Source organism: Rhinichthys klamathensis, unplaced genomic scaffold, assembly GCF_029890125.1.
Source record: "Rhinichthys klamathensis goyatoka isolate OS25496 unplaced genomic scaffold, OSU_Roscu_1.1 h1tg000040l_1, whole genome shotgun sequence".
Classification (NCBI taxonomy): Eukaryota; Metazoa; Chordata; class Actinopteri; order Cypriniformes; family Leuciscidae; genus Rhinichthys; species Rhinichthys klamathensis.
The window spans coordinates 8,611,430-8,627,928 of NW_026606587.1; the positions used below are offsets into that span (position 1 = coordinate 8,611,430).

At 46.9% G+C, this 16,499-nt stretch overlaps 1 protein-coding gene across 3 annotated transcripts in view; it reads right to left on the reverse strand.

Moving 5' to 3' along the window:
* LOC130082015 (probable G-protein coupled receptor 153) overlaps window positions 1-16,499 on the reverse strand; it is a 156,727-nt gene that overhangs the window by 21,331 nt on the left and 118,897 nt on the right. For all 3 annotated transcript variants that reach the window (XM_056246759.1, XM_056246757.1, XM_056246758.1), the window contains exon 3: window positions 1,590-2,022. In XM_056246759.1, coding sequence (XP_056102734.1) covers window positions 1,590-2,022 — 433 coding nt within the window. The remainder of the gene's footprint in view (window positions 1-1,589; window positions 2,023-16,499) is intronic.

Sequence of the window (16,499 nt, forward strand, 5' to 3'; positions counted from 1 at the left end):
ATATTCTTTAATCTTATGAAAATACCCGAAATGGCGTGAAGAACACAGATAAACCATATATATTGTCACCATCTTGTCACCATATTGTGTTTAATGTCAAAGCATTTCTATCTTCTTTTTATTCAGCTACAGCGATAGCTGTATTAGGGATTTCCTGGAACATCATAAGTCATATTACTTCTGTGAGGCATATTTGGAGTTTCTGCGTGAGGGCGCCCTCCGGGTTCCAGTATGAATGAAACATACATAACATGTTTTTAGTGCTTTGTTCTAGTTTCCCGCCACTCATCAGTCATGGACACTAACACTAATCATCACAGCTGTTCGTCTTTTAGTTAATCATCTTAGCATCTGTTCCTGTCTGTGTTCTGTTCAGTGTCTGGTATTGTTCGTGTTGTTTGTTTGTGCTGTTTCGCATGTTGGCTGTCTATTTGTATTTATCTGTTAAACCTTGTGTTATCCTATCTTCGTCTTCATTGGATCTAAGCATTACAGTTTTATAATATATGATACTATACATATATTTTTATTTAGAACTAATAATAATCATAATAATTATTACAGGGACGTGCTTCAGACACCGTCTCACGCGGAAGCATTCCCATAGCATCAACGCCATGACGCAGTGTCGAAGATCCACTTTGAAGGGCAACCAAGAGACATTTAGATACCAACCACAAGCCTGTTGTATAAAAGCCGGTAGTAAATGTGCTCTAGAAATAAACAAACTTGTTGTGTTCAAAATAAATATTGTGATCTGAACACATCACAACAATCCATCCAAAAGTAAATCTAACTTCTGCTCTTATTTATAATTTGATGTACAAAATGTGTCAATTTACAGATTGACTGCAAAACCATTTGAAAACCTAATGTGTATTTATGAAATCCATAAAATGTATACATGTAGAATATGGGGCAGAGCTTTTCTCTTCTTTAAAAATAGGCCTTTATGACAGACGTTTTAGCTATGTGAAGCTGTGAGAACTGTTGAATGGTAACAACAGATTCCATGGAGTTTTCTAACTGACACATTCGAGGATTTCATGTAGGATTGTTATAATCAACATCACTTTTTTTTTTTTTTATATGAAAATTGCATTCGGAATCAGGTACAGAAAATCGTGGGGGACCAAACTCACTTTTTGTATTCACAGTATGAAATGCTCCCCTCCGGCAGAAGATATAGAGTCCCATTGTGCAAACTAAATAGGTATAAGAATTCCTTTGTTCCTGTGTCTGTACGACTGCTGAATAACAGTTTATCTTATTAATTTTAAATTTGTAAAATCAACTGTCTTTCCTCTTTTTTATTTTTATTTTTGTATTTTTGTATATTTATATGTATATGCAGCAACATGTAGTCCAAAACAAATTTCCTTCCGAGGATAATAAAGTATACTACTATCACTATGTTTGTCAATAGTCGTCAAACAAGTCAATATCATTTATAAGTCAATTTAGAGCAACTCCTCAACTCATTAACCTATGCAAAGATAAAGAACAATGGCACTCCACCAAAATCCATTGAATCTCCACTGAAGCCCTTCTTGAAAATCATGTTCTTTTAAATGAAAACAAACACTCACCAATATGGGGAATCCAGTTAGAAAATCGTATATGAAGACTATTCCACTGATCAGATAGGTGATCTGCAGCGATGTCTTAATGGGCTCTGAGCCATCAATGGATGAACGCCTTTTGCCCTGAGCATCCTCCACTACAATGGTGGGAACGTTAAATTTGTTCTTGTCCACATGTTGGCCCATATGGATGGAAAAGGTCTGGAAGAGGGCAATTCCAATACAGATGACGCCCATCACCACACTCCCGCTGATCAGCAACAGGAAGCAGACGCCAAAGCCCAAGCCAATCTCAGTCACAATGAAGCGACAGTTGTCGTGGGTGTAAAAGCGTTCTGTGGTATCATGCCAGCCAACAGCGGGCAAGGTGGACAGAATGAATGACACCATCCAGATGCCCATGACGGTATGTACAGCCTGCTTTTTGGTGTTACTCAACCTGGTAGAAGATAAAGGAGATTAAAGATTAAAAGTCTCAATGAAAGGTTAATATATCTACAAAAACAAAATCACACATATCTGAGGAAAATGTTTGCTTTTTGATGTTACTCAACCTGGTAGAAGATAAAGGAGATTAAAGATTAAAAGTCTTAATGAAAGGTTAATATATCTGCAAAAACAGAATCACACAAATCTGAGGAAAATGTATTTTTAATAATACTATAATGGATATACTAGTTATATAAGTGGTTAATAAATCTAGATTGCATCATTGAGCTTAATAATTTCTAACTCTGTTTTTGCAACATCGCTGTTAAAATGTGTGGTCTAGTTAATTTTACTGAGTATGGTTATAAACCGGGGTGAGTTGTAAATTATAACATCATCAATTAGAATCCAAATTTCTGATTGATAGAATCAAGTTCCGCTCTACTTTTTTTTTAGTTTCACTTAGAAATATGTCACATTACACTTTAGATCACAGCACTGATTATAAATCACTCTCTCTATTTTTGATTTAATTAAATAAGACTGAAATCTGTACTGAAAAGAAAATATGATTTAAAAGTTAAAAGTTAAAAGTTTTTCCTGTCAACAAAGAGGAATAAACTATATTTTAAACTCTACGTTTAGGACTCCAATCATCTGGACTAGGGGTGTGCAGCGGAGCCAATATCTGTATATGTATCTTTATCTGTAACAATCTCCAAATTCTTAGTATTCTGTGAAATTCTGTGTCGGATATTCGTATAAACCGGAAGTGCGTACAATAACTTGAGAAGACCGTTATGTCTATGGTTTTACATCTGTTTTCTTCGTAGTTATCACTAAACAAATATGCCTTGTATCAAAAACAAAATAATACTCCAAGGCACTTGAATTGTGTAGAAAAAAGTTAAAAAGCCTTTATTTGATCATGGCTTTTATCAATAAAATTGGTGACACCAATCAGTCACCAGTTTTATTGATAAAAGCCATGATCAAATAAAGGCTTTTTAACTTTTTTCTACACAATTCGAGTGCCTTGGAGTATTATTTTGTTTTTGAGCTTAATTATCCCAAGCAACAAAAGAGCACCGAGATTTCACACCCTGTGCAGCACTTCATTTGCATTCTTTGCTGTGATGAAATATGCCTTGTATAACAGATAAAATAATATGTTTTATATGATTGTAAAATTTAGCCTATTTAAATAACTGTCGAAGCCGATAGCCTCGTGTAGGCAATGCTTTGAGTTGTGCTTTGGATGACCCGAGTTCAAGTCCCAGCTTGGGGACCTTACGTGATTAACCCTTAGGGGTCGCCAATGCGCCGGCAAGTTTTGCTGGATTTTATTCACTAGTAGCGCAATAGACTTAAATCACTCCGTCATTTATGGTCATACAGAAAAAAGAAATATGAAAAAAAGAATCTGTAAGATGTCTACTCTTGTATGTGGCCACTTACAATCGAAACAAAAATTGTACTTTTGTAAAATAAAGAAAATAAACAGGGTGTGCTTTCTGCCTCTCCATTTCCGTGAACTTTTTTTTTTCTTGAGCACATCTATAAACTGAAACAAAACTCAGCGAATATTTGTCACACATATATGAGCAATATACACTCACCTAAAGGATTATTAGGAACACCTGTTCAATTTCTCATTAATGCAATTATCTAATCAACCAATCACATGGCAGTTGCTTCAAAGCATTTAGGGGTGTGGTCCTGGTCAAGACAATCTCCTGAACTCCAAACTGAATGTCGGAATGGGAAAAAAGGTGATTTAAGCAATTTTGAGCGTGGCATGGTTGTTGGTGCCAGACGGGCCGGTCTGAGTATTTCACAATCTGCTCAGTTACTGGGATTTTCACGCACAACCATTTCTAGGGTTTACAAAGAATGGTGTGAAAAGGGAAAAACATCCAGTATGCGGTAGTCCTGTGGGCGAAAATGCCTTGTTGATGCTAGAGGTCAGAGGAGAATGGGCCGACTGATTCAAGCTGATAGAAGAGCAACTTTGACTGAAATAACCACTCGTTACAACCGAGGTATGCAGCAAAGCATTTGTGAAGCCACAACACGCACAACCTTGAGGCGGATGGGCTACAACAGCAGAAGACCCCACCGGGTACCACTCATCTCCTCTACAAATAGGAAAAAGAGGCTACACTTTGCAAGAGCTCACCAAAATTGGACAGTTGAAGACTGGAAAAATGTTGCCTGGTCTGATGAGTCTCAATTTCTGTTGAGACATTCAGATGGTAGAGTCAGAATTTGGCGTAAACAGAATGAGAACATGGATCCATCATGCCTTGTTACCACTGTGCAGGCTGGTGGTGGTGGTGTAATGGTGTGGGGGATGTTTTCTTGGCACACTTTAAGCCCCTTAGTGCCGAATGGGCATCGTTTAAATGCCACGGCCGACCTGAGCATTGTTTCTGACCATGTCCATCCCTTTATGGCCACCATGTACCCATCCTCTTCCAGCAGGATAATGCACCATGTCACAAAGCTCGAATCATTTCAAATTGGTTTCTTGAACATGACAATGAGTTCACTGTACTAAAATGGCCCCCACAGTCACCAGATCTCAACCCAATAGAGCATCTTTGGGATGTGGTGGAACGGGAGCTTCGTGCCCTGGATGTGCATCCCACAAATCTCCATCAACTGCAAGATGCTATCCTATCAATATGGGCCAACATTTCTAAAGAATGCTTTCAGCACCTTGTTGAATCAATGCCACGTAGAATTAAAGCAGTTCTGAAGGCGAAAGGGGGTCAAACACAGTATTAGTATGGTGTTCCTAATAATCCTTTAGGTGAGTGTATCTTTATATACATTTAAGTGTGTACCTTTAAACTATCTAATTAAAAATGAAAACAAATATTCTCTGTTTAAGTCATTTGTATGAAACCAACAAGATGTCCAGTTTCTCAAGCTAGCACTCATTAGCTCTAATTTGATCACATCCACGCGCGCAAAAGAGATTCACATGCAAATGTCCACGTGAAGGAACACGAACCTGTAAACACCCTCATTACCTCCAAAACAAAGCACCAAACTTCATCATTCCTCTGATTTTTGTCAAGTTTGGAAGACACGCTGTGAGCTTACATTGGATTTAGCTCAGAAGAAGAATAACGCAATTTAAAGATAAGAAAATTTTTAAGATAAGAAATATATTCTGAATTATATTAGTTAGAGTGTTATTGTTGCATAAACTTCACATTGCAGTTGAACTGTTGCTAGACTAAAATGTATGAAATCGACGGAAACATGTTGAAATATGAACTATAGACAGGTAGGCAACCTTTAAATGATAAATAAATATACATGTATGACATGAGAATGTTTTTATGCTCTTTGATATAAAACATAGCATGATATAAAAGTAGGCTAGTATGAGTGTATACACTAACATGATGAATATTATAATGTATATTTACTATGAAATACTGTGTTCGTGGATATCTGCTCAAACTGATGTTTATTATAATGTGGTAACAATGTTTCGAGGATCAACTCGATCACTTCAGTAAATGTTCTCTGCACGCGCTGTGAGTTTGAGTCACTCGCACTTTGCGTTTGAAAAGCAACATTTTTTGGGGGGAAGAAAACCTGAATCCCCCCCCCCCCCCCCCCATAATAAAAAATATTATTATTGTTACTATTATTTTATGCAGCCTTTTCTTCCCCAAATCGTGCAGCCTTGCCCCTGATATCAGCATGTTTACAGATTATTATTTTTTTACAGGGACCAGATGCCACCGATGAGTCCTGCTGACTTAAACATCCACATGAGACTCTGTACACGAACATGGTAAAATGAAAAAGCAAACTGCTTGGAAATGAATAGGTATGTTAAATGGTAACTGTTTTAGGAATGGCACAAAGGTGTGTGACTGTTCGAGTCTCTGTTTAGATCATTGTGCTTAATAATGTACCTTTTTGACCTTCGTTGTGTATCTTTGGGTTATGTTGTGTTGTAAATATATCCAAACAATCAAAAAGCCATTCTAAACTCTACATATTCTTTGTTCTGGTTCCCTCACAGTCCCACCTGCTAGGGGCATTAGGGGAGGGTATTTGTCTTCCCAGATGTGAAACACATCAATATTCATGATGATTCACGCTCTCCTCGCATAAAGCTTTCTTACACAAAACATGTCTTACACATTTTATTGTTTGTGGGCAGGGTTAGGGCAGGATGATCTTTACATAGTTTTGAAGCAAAAATTGTAGGCTACGTGATACAATTTTCAAAAGTCTTGTGAACAAATAATCAATATAGGTTATATGGCCTTATTTCAGTGACTACAATTTTTCAAACCATGCAGAAACGTCATTTTCTTAAAACAACAAACATTTACGTACATGCTGCTTACATATTTTTGTAGCAGAGTTTGTGCTGAATACAGTGTAATCAGACTTTAGCCATGAAAATGTTACAAGGAACAGAAATAAGCACAAATGTCAGAGCATGTCAGAACACCTGCAGGGCCCAGAAAACCCCTCAGACCCCAGAGGGTTAAATAGTTGTAATTAAAACAGTAATACTAAATGTTAATACATATTAAATTATATATATATATATATATATATATATAGGCTAACTGCATAAATGTCGTCTCCGAGAGAGACAGAGAAATATGTATCCTATCATATCATGTACAAAGTTGAAAACTTTTAAATAGACATATCAAGTAGTATAAAATGTATCTTAGTTATATCTATCTTAGTTGATCATTAGGCTACTCTTGACACAGAGCTGGTTTGGCTTCTGAGAGACGGGGACGTGCAGAGACGGAACACGGCTGTTTGATTTGTGATCTTGCTGTGCTTATTCCATTTATTCTTATACCATGGTCTGGGTGAATACTCGATTCTGATTGGCTGCAGGGTGTCCGTTAAAAAGTGATAGAGGACACCTAGTAAAGGAGTTCTGGTGAAACTGCCTGTTTACCGTTCGAAATTAATAAATAAATGCGCTGCCTACAACAGCTGTGACTGAGTAACCATAGCAACAGGCAGTCAAAGTATCCGTTAACAATTCTGCCAAACCAAAGCAGAGGACCATGGCCGAGGGAGTAAGGTGAGAATTTGGCTAGTAGTTAGTAATCTATTAATTAATTTGTTAGGCCTACTTTTCTCAATCAAATCAAGAAAACGTCTCAGGTTACTACTGTAACGTCTCGGTTACGGATGTAACCCTCGTTCCCTGAGTAGGGAACGGAGACGTTACGTCGGATGAGGGAGAATGGGGGTTTCGCCAGAAAGCCTATCATCTTCGAGTATTAAAAAACGAGCCTATGGCAATGAAATGCCATGGGTCTGCGGAATTTGCATAATGTATCTCCGCCCCACCGCGTGGGTATTTAAGGAGAGACACCTGCAACAGCAGATCATGTCTTCGCTGAGGAGCCGAGACTGAACTCAGGCGTCTACCCAGCGGTACAGCGGAAGTGGCAGGGAGACGTCACGTCTCCGTTCCCTACTCAGGGAACGAGGGTTACATCCGTAACCGAGACGTTCCCTTTCGTAGTCACTCCGAGTTACGTCGGATGACGGAGAATGGGGGTCCCCGTGTAATCACGCCACCTTCACAGCTGTCTTCCAGTGCCCTGCGAAGTCTGACCTCCCTGTCGTGATATAGGCACGGACGAAGGAGTCCTACTTAACACAGGAATACCAAGGTACACTGGGAAGCATATCTCAGGGGAGATATGCCGCAGCATGCCTACCCGTAGGGAGGACTTAAGAATACACATATGGCCCGAGGGGGCTACATATGGAGGAACACTGGAGTGACCAGCCCGTAGGGTGGCATCTACTTTCAACTCCAGGAGTGGCAAGGTGGCTTGCCGAGGGAAAGACACATGCTCAAAGAGGCTTACAGTGGAAATACACATGTGGGGGTTGCTCGGAGGAGGAACCATGCACACGGAGGCACCTAGCCGACGCACAGGCAATAGACACTGGCGCCAGCGTCAACAGTGCTGGAGGAACTCAGGGCTTCAGAGAGGAAGGCTACCTGAGGAAATATCGCACGTATCCAGTCCGTGGAGTGGAGTGGCGAGCAAGCGAAGACACCTAACGGTTCCCGTGTTAGCTTGAAAAAGACAGTACACGGGAGGAGACTGGCTCCACTCGGAGATTGTAAAATCTGGCGAATGTGTTAGGTGTCGCCCAGCCTGCAGCTCTGCAGATGTCTGTCAGCGAGGCGCCACGCGCTAAAGCCCAAGAGGACGCCACACTCCGGGTGGAGTGGGCGGTCACACCAAGGGGGCATGGTCGACCTTGCTGCTGGTATGCCAAAGCAATGGCGTCCACTATCCAGTGAGACAACCTTTGTTTGGAGAGAGCCTTTCCCTTCAGCTTCCCACCATAACAGACAAAGAGCTGGTCTGAGGTCCTGAAACACTGCGTCCTGTCTACGTAAGCACGGAGTGCGCGTACTGGACAGAGCAGTGCCAAGGCTGGGTCTGCCTCCTCCCGGGGCAGCGCTTGCAGGTTCACCACCTGGTCCCGGAAGGGAGTGGTGGGAACCTTGGGCACATATCCAGGCCGGGGTCTCAGGATCACGTGAGAGTGACCGGGCCCGAACTCCAGGCACGCTTCGTCAACGGAGAATGCGTGCAGGTCCCCTACCCTCTTGATGGAGGCCAACGCAACCAGGAGCGCTGTCTTCATTGACAGGATCTTAAGCTCAGCTGATTGCAGAGGCTCAAAGGGAGCCCTCTGCAGGGCATTTAAGACCACTGAGAGGTCCCAAGAGGGAACGAGAGGAGGGCGAGGAGGATTCAGTCTCCTCGCTCCTCTCAGGAACCTGATGATCAGGTCGTGTTTTCCAAGAGACTTACTCCCAAGAACTGAACCAGCGGAAACATCCGAACGACAGACGTCCCCCCGGAGGGGCAGCGAAGCGGAGTGACCGGCCCAGGCGTGGGTGGCATAGCGGCCCGGTGCGGTGGCACGGTCATGCTCCGCGTCCTGACAGAGGAGACCAGGGAAGGACCAGCGTTCCACGGGGTCTGCTCTGCCAGGGGTCTGGCGACAGAGGGGGACGAGAGTGGTGTGGTCCGGAGACGGCACACACTGTCATCCGCGCCCTCAGAGACAGAGGGGGACGAGAGCGGCAAGGCCCGGGAGCGTCGCGCACTGTCGTCCGGCCCTCTGAGGGCTCAGAGATGGGATGCAGCTCTTTGGTTTAGAAAAATTCTCCCCCAGCCCTCCACCGGGGGAAGGAGTGGCCCTGCAACCACTCCCTGAAGAACTGCAACCCATATCTGAGCTGCACGTAACGGGAGCGCCGCAAGCCTGGCCTTGGCGGGGCTGCGGGACCGGTACGGGCAGGGGCGCCTTCCTGCGACCACCTCCACGGCGCGGCCCGGTGCTGCTGGGGGCCGGGCGGGAGGGGGCGGAAGTCGCAGGAGGGCGCATTCGGCAGCAAGCGGACTGAGGCGTCTGAGCCGGCAGCTGGAGGCAGCAAAGCCGCGGGGTCAGACAAAATAGCCACAGTCCACTTCTGGGCGGCCGAGAACTGTTGGGCAGAGTCCTCGACCGCGCCGCCGAAGAGGCCAGCCTGGGATATGGGGGAGTTGAGGAAACGAAATCACTCAGCCTCGCGCACATCAACCAGGTTAGCCAGAGGTGTCTGACCACCTATGTGGACATCACCTGACTCAGGGAGCGTGCGGTCACCTACGTCGCTCGGAGAGCAAGGTCGGTGACGGCAGGCAGCTCAAGGATGAGCCCTGAATCAGCCCTACCCTCGTGCATGTCATTGAACACCCAGGAGGATGGCAATAACACGCAGTGAGGTGGCAGCCTGCCCCGCAGCTCTATAGGTCCCCGCCACCGGAGTAGACAAGAACCTACAGGCATTGGAGGGGTGCTTAAGAGTCGCCACGCCAGGTGGAGGCGCTGTGGGGACACATAAGTGTTGCCACAGAACACTCCACAAAGGGAACCCCAGTGCACCCTAGGCCGCGGCCTCTACAAGGGCAGAGAAGGCGGAAGAGGCCACTGAGCAGTCGCGAAAAGTCAAGGAGACTTCCACGATCTCATGATCTCTTCATGCACGTCCGGGTAGAAAGGATTTGGGTTCGCCACCCCCAAAAACCAATCACCCGGGAAGCATAGCTGTGCACTCTGGATCAAACTCGTTATGCTAGCACATCCGAGGACGGCAGCACAGACGAGCCATCATCTCTAGAGGACTCCAGCTCACCTTGTGATGCGGTGATACATGATTTCATCAGCCGGGGTACCGAATGAGACCGCGGGCCCGCGGGCGGGCCGGCGAACTCACCTGGGACCACGCAGGTTGCAATGTGAAAGACGGGGTGTGGACCGAGGAATTTTTCGTCGGTTTAGTTCCAAACCTGCCGTCTTAGGTCATCCTGGCCACCAGCCGAAGTATTATCTCACGTGGAGAAAAATAGATCGGGGTGTGGATGAGGGGACTCTCACTCATTGAGCTCATCGAGTCTCGACCGTTACATTGCGATGGTCACGTTCCCAGAGAGAGAACGTGACACACCCACGAGCGCTGTCTGAGCGCGATCAAAGCCCAAACACTCAAAACAGCGCTCGCGCCCATCAGCTGAATCTATCAGAAAACCACACTCAGAAAAACACGGGCAGATCGTCTTTAGAAAGACGCGTTTTTAAAAAGACGTGCCGCGTGCAGCTCTTTAGTGAGAGGAAAAACTCCGCGGATGTTGAAGCGACCAGGGAGAACACACAGACTGGCAGACCACTGCTCAGCTCGCAGGCAATGTGAAACTCGCTGGATACCGCCGTCACACCAACCGTCGAGACGGAACCGTAGAGTTCGCTCGTCTCGAAGAGATGTAGTCACTGAGAAAACTCAGGATTTGGCTTGTGGAGAGAAGAGATGCTCTTGGCTCCGAAGCGAAAACATGATCTGCTGTTGCAGGTGTCTCTCCTTAAATACCCACGCGGTGGGGCGGAGATACATTATGCAAATTCCGCAGACCCATGGCATTTCATTGCCATAGGCTCGTTTTTTAATACTCGAAGATGATAGGCTTTCTGGCGAAACCCCCATTCTCCGTCATCCGACGTAACTCGGAGTGACTACGAAAGGGAACCATAGTTCCCTGAGAAAGGGAACGAGACGATGCGTCATCGACGCTTTGGGAACGCCCCCAGCGTGAATGCGTCTGAGCATCAATGTCAACTAGTCCAATGGAAAGAATGAGCGTCACGGGCGGGTGACGTCATGACCAGGAAGGCATAAGAGCACATCCGGTGAAACGCGGCATTAGCTTCAAAAAGTCGAAGCAAGCCGATCACAGGGATGCAGGAAGTATGGCAGGGTGACGCATCGTCTCGTTCCCTTTCTCAGGGAACTATGGTTACAGTAGTAACCTGAGACGTTCCCTTTCGAGGGAACTCGCGATGCGTCATCGACGCTTTGGGAACGAGAATACCCAAAACGCCAGAATTCCAAGTACCTGAGTGTCAGTCTGTTGGAACTAAGCACTAAGCACCTGAGAACCTGGGGCAGCATCCAGGTCCAAACTGTAAAACCTGACGAATGTGAGCGGTGAGGACCAGCCTGCCGCATCACAAACGTCTTGGAGAGAAACCCCAAATAACAAGGCTTTAGAGGCCGCCATACCCCTCGTAGAGTGAGCTCTGACCACCAAGGGACACGGATGGTCAGAGTACTCGTATGCAAATGAAATAGCCTCGACTATCCACTTACTAACCGTCTGTTTAGAAGCAGGAAGACCCTTCTTAGGTGATCCAAATCAAATAAATAACTGGTCGGACTTCCTCATTGAAGATGTCCGATGAACATAAGTATCCAGTGCTCGCACTGGACACAAGAGGTTCAGCCTTTCCTGGTCCGCAGATGTAAAAGGAGGAGGACAGAAAGCCTGCAGCACAATAGGCCTCGGAATCAAGGTCGGCACCTTAGGGACGTATCCCTGTTTCGGATATAAGAATGCCTTGACCATCCCCGGTGCAAACTCAAGGCAGGTGGGGGAAACCGAAAGGGCCTGAAGGTCTCCAACTCTCTTAAGGGAAGAAATAGCTAGCAGAAAGATAGTCTTGAGGGTAAGAAATTTCTCTGAAACCGAATCTCAGGGCTCGAACGGAGCCCTAGACAGGCCTTCTAGTACTATAGCAAGATCCCAAGCTGGCACCTTAGTGCGAGTTGCAGGCCTCAGCCTCAATGTGCCACGAAGGAAACGTGTAATCAGGGGGTCTCGACCCAACGATGTACCCCCCACCAGGGCGTGGTAAGCCGCAATGGCCGCCACGTAGACCTTAAGCGTGGAAGGACATAGACCTGACGTAAAGCGCTCCTGCAGGAACTCGAGTACTGTGTTCACAGAACAGTTAACTGGATCCCACTGATGTCGGTGACACCATACAGAAAAAAACTCTCCATTTAAGCGCATAAAGTTTCCTAGTAGCTGGAGCTCTGGAGCTTAGGATGGTCTCAGCAGCCTCAGCTGAGAGACCACTCTCTATGAGTTGGGCCCCCTCAGAGGCCAAACCCACAGGTTCCAAATCTCTGGTCGAGGGTGAAATATTGTGCCCCCGGCCTGAGACAGAAGGTCTCTCCTGATCGGGATCTCCAAGGGAGGACCGTCTAAGAGATGGATCAGGTCCGCAAACCAGATCCGACTCGGCCAGCGTGGTGCTACAAGCAGTAGGCTTATTCCGTACTGGCGGACTCGTTCCAGAACTCCTGGGAGCAGAGCAACAGGGGGAAATGCGTACAGACGTAGCCTCGGCCACGTCTGCACCATAGCATCCAGCCCCAGGGGGGCTGGGTGAGTAAGGGAGAACCAAAGTGGACAGTGCGTCGTATGCTGAGACGCAAACAGATCCACCTCTGCTTGGCCGTAAAACTCCCAAATTTTCTCCACCGCCTCGGGGTGGAGTCTCCAGTCCCCTGGCCTCAGCTCCTGCCTCAACAGGATGTCTGCCCCCATATTCTGGTCCCCAGGAATATACACTGCCCTCAGGGAGAGTACCTTCCCCAGAGACCACAGGAGGATCTGGTGCGCCAGTTTGCAAAGCGGACGCGACCGCAGACCCCCCTGACGGTTCAGATAAGAGACCACTGATGTGTTGTCTGTTCGTACAAGCACATGATGGCCCCTCAGGTCTGGGAGAAACTGTCTCAACGCATTGAAGACAGCCATCATCTCCAGGCAATTGATGTGCCACGAAAGATGATGACTTTTCCACAGACCCTGAACCGAGCGGCCTTCCATTACCGCTCCCCAGCCGGTGAGGGAAGCGTCTGTCGAGATCGTAACACGATGGCAAAGAGCTCCCAATACCGGACCCTGGGTTAAGAACCAATGTTTCCTCCATATAATTAAGGCACGAAGGCACCGCCGCATGACCTTGTTCATACGAAGTGGGTTGCCCCTCGGGGAGAACCCTCTGGTCCTTAGCCACCACTGTAAAGGTCTCATGTACAGCAGGCCAAAAGGTATCACGTTGGACGCTGCCGCCAAGAGACCCAACAGTCTCTCGAACTGTTTCACAGTGCGTGACTGGCCTAGCTTTAGCTCTTTGGTGGCTGTCAGGATAGCAGCTACACGAACGGGCGATAGAGTGGCCCGCATCGTCACTGAATCCCATATCACACCAAGGAAAGTGGTTCTCTGTACTGGAGAAAGAACACTCTTCTTGGCATTGAGCCTCAACCCCAACATCTGCATATGAGCGAGAACGACACCTCGGTGCCGAACCGCCAACTGCTCTGATTCCGCCAGAATCAGCCAGTCGTCGATGTAGTTCAGAATACGTATGCCCTGAAGCCTGAGAGGGGCTAGAGCTGCATCCACGCATTTCGTGAACGTGCGGGGTGATAAAGCTAGACCGAAAGGAAGAACCCGATATTGGTATTCTTTGCCCCCGAAAGAAAACCTTAGGAACTTCCTGTGCTGAGGGAGGATGGAGATATGGAAGTAAGCGTCCTTCAGATCTATCGTGACAAACCAGTCCTCGGATCTGATTTGAGTCACGATCTGTTTGAGTGTCAGCATCTTGAACTTGAGTTTCTGTACTGACCGATTCAACAGACGAAGATCTAAAATGGGACGCAACCCCCCATCCTTTTTTGGAACAATGAAATAACGGCTGTAAAAACCCGACTCTCTGTCGGGTGAGTACACCAGTTCTATAGCTTCCTTTGCTAACAGGGCCTTTACCTCTTGCTCCATTACCAGAGCCTGCTCGGGATGCACCACTGTGGGCAGCACCCCGTTGTAACGAGGAGGACGAGAACCAAACTGGATTATGTATCCTTTCTCTACAATCTGCAGGACCCAATGAGAAATATTCGGCAGAAGCTTCCACGCTGCCAGAAAATTTACAAAGGGAAGGCTTACTCTCGAGGCTGGTCTCTGGTGTTATCGAGACAGCCAATTCCGGAGCCTGAAACATAATGGCAGGAACTACCTGAACTGGCCACTCTAAAGCCCCCCTCAGAGGGCACGAAACCGATGCTGTGCCGCAGCATAGCATCAGCGACTCGCTGGAGACCGCTGCGCCCTGAAGCACCGAGGGTGGCAGGGTTGGCAGAACGGTCTCGTGAGGACCCCGAAATGGAACGGGCACCGTATAATGAGGTGTACACCGCTCTATTTCGGTCGGGGCTGTCCTCACAGGCCTGATGCATGAACATCAGGACCTTTTTTTTTTTTTTTGAGCCGAAGTCTTCTTCGCCTGAAGAACGGTCCTCAGATCCGGCTTCGACTTAGAAGACTTCGGCTGAGAGGGTTGCGTCTGTCTCCAGTTTCCACGTGGAGGTGCACGAGACGCAACACTCTCTTTCTGATGCACACGATATGATGAGCTTGATGGCTGGGGCTGCTCACGCCCAGCAGCCCCAGGGGGCTGGACACGGCGAGGGATAAACTTTTTGAAAGCGTCCGCTTGCTTTTTTGATTCCTGAAATCTCTCGACGACCGTATGGACTGCGTCACCAAAGAGACCAGAAGGTTCAAGCGGAGCATCTAACAAAAAAGCACGATCTTTTTCTTTAATCTCCGAAAGATTCAACCATAAATGTCTCTCAGTAGCTACCAAAGCTGCCATAGACCGCCCAATCGCTCTGGCGGTCTCTTTAGTAGCCCTGAGAGAAAGATCAGTAGCCCGACGAAGTTCTCGAATATCGTCATGACTAACTCCCTCACTATTATCCAGATCCCCCAGCAGGTCAGCTTGATAAGCCTGAAGCACTGCCATAGTATGCAGACATGCTCCAGCTTGACCTGCTGCCGTATAAGCTTTGCCCACTAACACCGACGTGGCTTTGAGCGGTCTAGTGGGCAAAGCCGAGGCTTTCAGAGACGATGCGGGACCAGGGGAAAGATAGCTGGCTAAATTCTGTTCCGCCTGGGGCATCGCCTCATAACCATACTCTTTCAGCCCTCTAATTCTTGAATAAATATTAACTTGAGGGCTGAAAAGTTGTGATGAGTATGGCTTATTCCATGATTTAGAAATCTCATTGTGAAGATCAGGAAAAAATGGAAGCCCTCGTGGTGGAGATGAAGCAGTAGAAGATAAAAAGCGCTCATCTAATTTACTCTTAGGACGAGCGCCCCTATTATCAGATGGCCATTCAATCTTTAATTTATCTACAGCCCGCGACATAACATCCACCAGCTCATCATATGCTGGGGAAATAAATTGTGAATCTCTTTCCCCCATGTGTGTGCTTTCACTCTCCAAACTCATAGCATCGACCTCCTCGGAGGAAGAGCAATGAAGTAATGGAGGGCTCTCTCCCCGGGCGGAAGAAACCGCAGAGCGTGCTTCCGACACCGGGGGGGGGAGCGCTGGATCTTTCGGGTAAGGAAGGAGAAAGAGCCCTCGGACCAGTCTCCAACCCCTCCGAAAGATCCTTTTGCGATCCCCAGGAATGCATTCTCCGCGCTGCCTCGGCAGACGCGGGTCCTGATCCCTGCGGATCGCGAGCCTGCCCACTCTCTTTATCAAAGAGTGACAGGCGAGAGCGGAGCATGCGAAGCGGTAGCATCTCACAATGCTGGCACTCAGCCCCCTCGAAGGCTGAGACCGCATGCTCCACTCCCAAACAAATGACACAAAGCTCGTGTGTGTCCCCACCTGTTAAATAACGCGGGCAGGGAGAAGCACACTGTTTGTACACTTGTTTCGTTTCCATCCTTTTCCGCAACAGACAACAGTAAATAGACAGAGACAAAATGACACAGATCGCTTGCTGAGACACAGAAGCTAATGCCGCGTTTCACCGGATGTGCTCTTATGCCTTCCTGGTCATGACGTCACCCGCCCGTGACGCTCATTCTTTCCATTGGACTAGTTGACATTGATGCTCAGACGCATTCACGCTGGGGGCGTTCCCAAAGCGTCGATGACGCATCGCGAGTTCCCTCGAAAGGGAACTCTAGTTTTGTTACTTGTAGTTATGAAGTGATGTATCTTACTGGTGTTTCTCAA